The following is a 3,446-nucleotide window of genomic DNA, read 5'->3' on the forward strand; positions in this document are numbered from 1 at the left end:
ATATCTCCGAGACCGCCTTCTGCCGCAGATTACCCCCCATCGGCCGGTACGCTCCCACAGGGTGGGTCTCCTCAGGGTGCCGTCAGCCAGACAGTGCCGGCTGGCGACTCCCAGGGGGAGGGCCTTCTCAGTGGGAGCTCCCACCCTCTGGAACGAGCTACCCCCAGAGATCCGGGTGATTCCGGATCTCCCTTCCTTCTGCCGCGCCCTCAAGACATGGTTATTTCAGCAAGCAGGACTGGCCTAAGGGGAAATTTTTTAGTGGGGTTCTTAAACATTTTTAATTAATTATAGCCAATTTAAATATTTCTTTTTAACCAAGTTTTAAGGGGTGTCTTGGGGTGTATTTGTATTTTATTGGTTGTTAGCCGCCCTGAGTCCGTAAAGAGAAGGGCGGGGTAAAAGTTTAATTAATAATAATAATAATAATAATAATAATAATAATAATAATAATAATAATAATAATAATGTGTGGCTGCCCAATTTGCAAAATCAACTCTGGGTGAGAAACGTGGTTAAAAGCATCAATGCAAAATGAAAATAAATAATGATACACACAACAATGGTGCATGTATGCTGTATCAAGGGGGGGATGTTTATTAGCCAGTTTCTCACAAAGCCTGAGTGTCATTTAAGCTTAAAAGGGCCCAAGGTCACCCAGCTGGTTCCCTGGTAAGTACACACTAGAACCCTCCTCCCAGTCCAGCATCTTAATTATCACACCATGCTGTTTTCCTGCTCAAGTCATGATTAGACAAGTATAAAACACTCTACTTGGAGATTCCTGTGTGTTTATAGCACTTCTAATAAAACAAAAGGCTGTATCAATATCATGTTGTTGTTTTTTAAATCAAAGGCAACAACTCTTAACTTTTAGCAAAATAATTACTCTGTGGACCTTCTCCTGATCTAAAACCACTACTTAATTCAACCATAAAGAGTACTGCCAATGCCGTCCATCCCCCAAGGTTTGATGGAATGAAGTACAATTTTTTTCTTTATTTTAGAACTGTGCCAAGCTTATTTAGGCCTAAACTACATTTTTTGTGTCTCCCTATTGGGGAGCATGCCAGCAACCAGTCTGCACAAACAAGCAAAGCCCCATCTGTGGGATGCAGGCAGTACGCAAAACCACACCCCCTCTGGTCTGCAGAAAAACCTTTCTCCATGGCACTGGTCCCCAGTGCCCAAAAGGTTGGGGACCTCTGCTATAGAGTCCAAGAGATTACAGTACTATCCTGGGTCTAAGACAGTTCCCATCAACATACAGGTAGTCCTCAACTTACGACCACAATTGAGCTCAAAATTTCTGTTGCTAAGTGAGACGTTTGTTAAGTGAGTTTTGTTCCATTTTATGCCCTTGCCACTGTTGTTAAGTGAATCTGACTTCTCCACTGATTTTGCTTGTCAAAAGGTTGCAAAAGGGGATTAGATGACCTAGGGCAATGATGGCGAACCTTTTAGACACCAAATGCCTAAACTGCAACCCAAAACCCACTTATCCATCGTCAGGTGCCGGGTGGGTGTGGCTGCGGTGGTAACGGCAGACTGGGTGGGACTAAAGTTCAACCAATCAATTCCAACTTTGCAAGATCTTTTTTTTCCCTGTGAGAAGTTGAAATTGACTGATTGATTGAACCTTTTTTTTTTTTTTGCAGACAGTGGCGGCGGCCTAAAGCGAAAAGGTTTTATAAAACCCAGCTGAAGGCCTAGGACTGGGGCGACGGTGCGCGTGCCCACAGAGAGGGCTCTGAGTGCCGCCTCTGGCACCTGCGCCATAGGTTCGCCACCACTGACCTAGGGACATAGCAACAGTGTGAACTAGTTGCCAAGCATCTGAATTTTGATCATGTGACCCAAGGTTATAAGTGTGGAAAATGGTCATGTTACTTTTTTCAGTGCCGTTGTAACTTTGGACGGTCACTGAATGAATTGTTGTAAATTGAGGACTACCTGTATCTTGCAGCAAGAAAATCCATGCATTTCTGATATCTTCCTAATCCCCAACTCTTTTTACAGAGAACTTGTCCTTGCTAGACTTAGCATTTCCGCTGACATGAGTATGCAACACTAGCTAATCTTAAAGCATGAAGGAGATTTGCAGATCAATACACCTGCTGGCTGTTGTCACAGCATCCATCACTCCTGTCCAAGAAAGGATTAATACTGAAAAGGGAAAAAAAAGTAGCCTGAAGACTAGAGTTTTGCTCTTAAGACAACAACAGGCCTTGTGACCCAATTCATGCTCTGCATGATATCCAGTTACTTTTACCCACTTGCCTAAACAGCAGGTTGAGTCATCAGCTGTCTGCAAATGCTGCCTAATTGCTGAGGGAACGGAAACAACAGAGCCTTGTAATTAAGATTACATTTTATGCAATTATCTGCATTTCTAACTTCTGTCTCTTCCTGAGTTTCCCTCTTCTGCCTATCCTCTCTTTTGTCAAAAGCTAAGTCTCCAAGTTCCTTTCAGGTATGGTCTTGCTTTCATAATTTTTTCTTATATATATATATATATGTACACAAATCCACAAATGGGGCATTTTTACCTTTTCCAGTATGTAAGATCCAAGAAGGAGAAGACAGGTGTACGGCTTGAACCCGGTGCCATCTCAGTGTCTGAGCCATCATCAGATTGGTTGCTATAGCAAGGCGAGTGGGCTGGAGAGTTACTTGAGGTAGTGCTGTGAGCATCAGAATCTTATAGGAAGAAAGGAAATACTTACATTAAAATAAAATGCACACCTTGATTTAATGGACAATTCAGGGAGAGGAAGTGTCTGTTATTCCCAAATGTTAATTAAATCTGAATTTAATGCCATATCATTTTACGTCATTTATGTAATAATGCAATTATGCAGATATTATGTTATTAGGAAAATGACGTAAATCAAATTAATAAATGTAAATGAACTATACTTGGACTCAACATTAAATACTCTTTTAGTCACCAAATGACGTTTGTCCAATTTACTTCAGCTATAACATTTAGTTCATAATTTCAATAGGAGATCCAGATGCAAATTTCTGTTAGATCAAAGTTTTACTCTACATAACACTGTTTTTAAACCCAGAAATGTTTATCAGAAATGGACTCATGACTTTGTATGCATCTTTAATTCTTAAGAGTTTCAGCTTTTATTTGCAACATAACATGAAAAAAATTAAGATTATTTCATATAGTTTTAATGCAACATATAAGAAGTTTTCGACTTCCGGTTATGCGCAGTAGCGCAGCAGTCGAGGGGTTCAGGGCTCCATGCCCTTCGGCTGAGTTTCTTCCTGTTAGGGGACCCTAAATGGGCCAGAAGCTGTCCCGAAGAGGCGAAAAAGAAGGAAGAAAGACCTGGGGACCACAGAGAGACATCGGTTGACCCGATCAGTCTAAGAGAAGCCTTCCAGAAACTAACAGGAGAAAGGCTAGCCTAATTTCAGAGTCTAACCCA

At 41.6% G+C, this 3,446-nt stretch overlaps 1 protein-coding gene across 1 annotated transcript in view; it reads right to left on the reverse strand.

The window, feature by feature from the left end:
* SINHCAF (SIN3-HDAC complex associated factor) overlaps nt 1-3,446 on the reverse strand; it is a 14,327-nt gene that overhangs the window by 1,245 nt on the left and 9,636 nt on the right. The window contains exon 4 of the mRNA XM_015815677.2: nt 2,550-2,700. Within this exon, the coding sequence (XP_015671163.1) occupies nt 2,550-2,700 (151 nt within the window). The remainder of the gene's footprint in view (nt 1-2,549; nt 2,701-3,446) is intronic.

The sequence above is a fragment of the Protobothrops mucrosquamatus genome, unplaced genomic scaffold (assembly GCF_001527695.2).
Source record: "Protobothrops mucrosquamatus isolate PMUCROS unplaced genomic scaffold, P.Mucros_1.0 scaffold363, whole genome shotgun sequence".
Classification (NCBI taxonomy): domain Eukaryota; kingdom Metazoa; phylum Chordata; class Lepidosauria; order Squamata; family Viperidae; genus Protobothrops; species Protobothrops mucrosquamatus.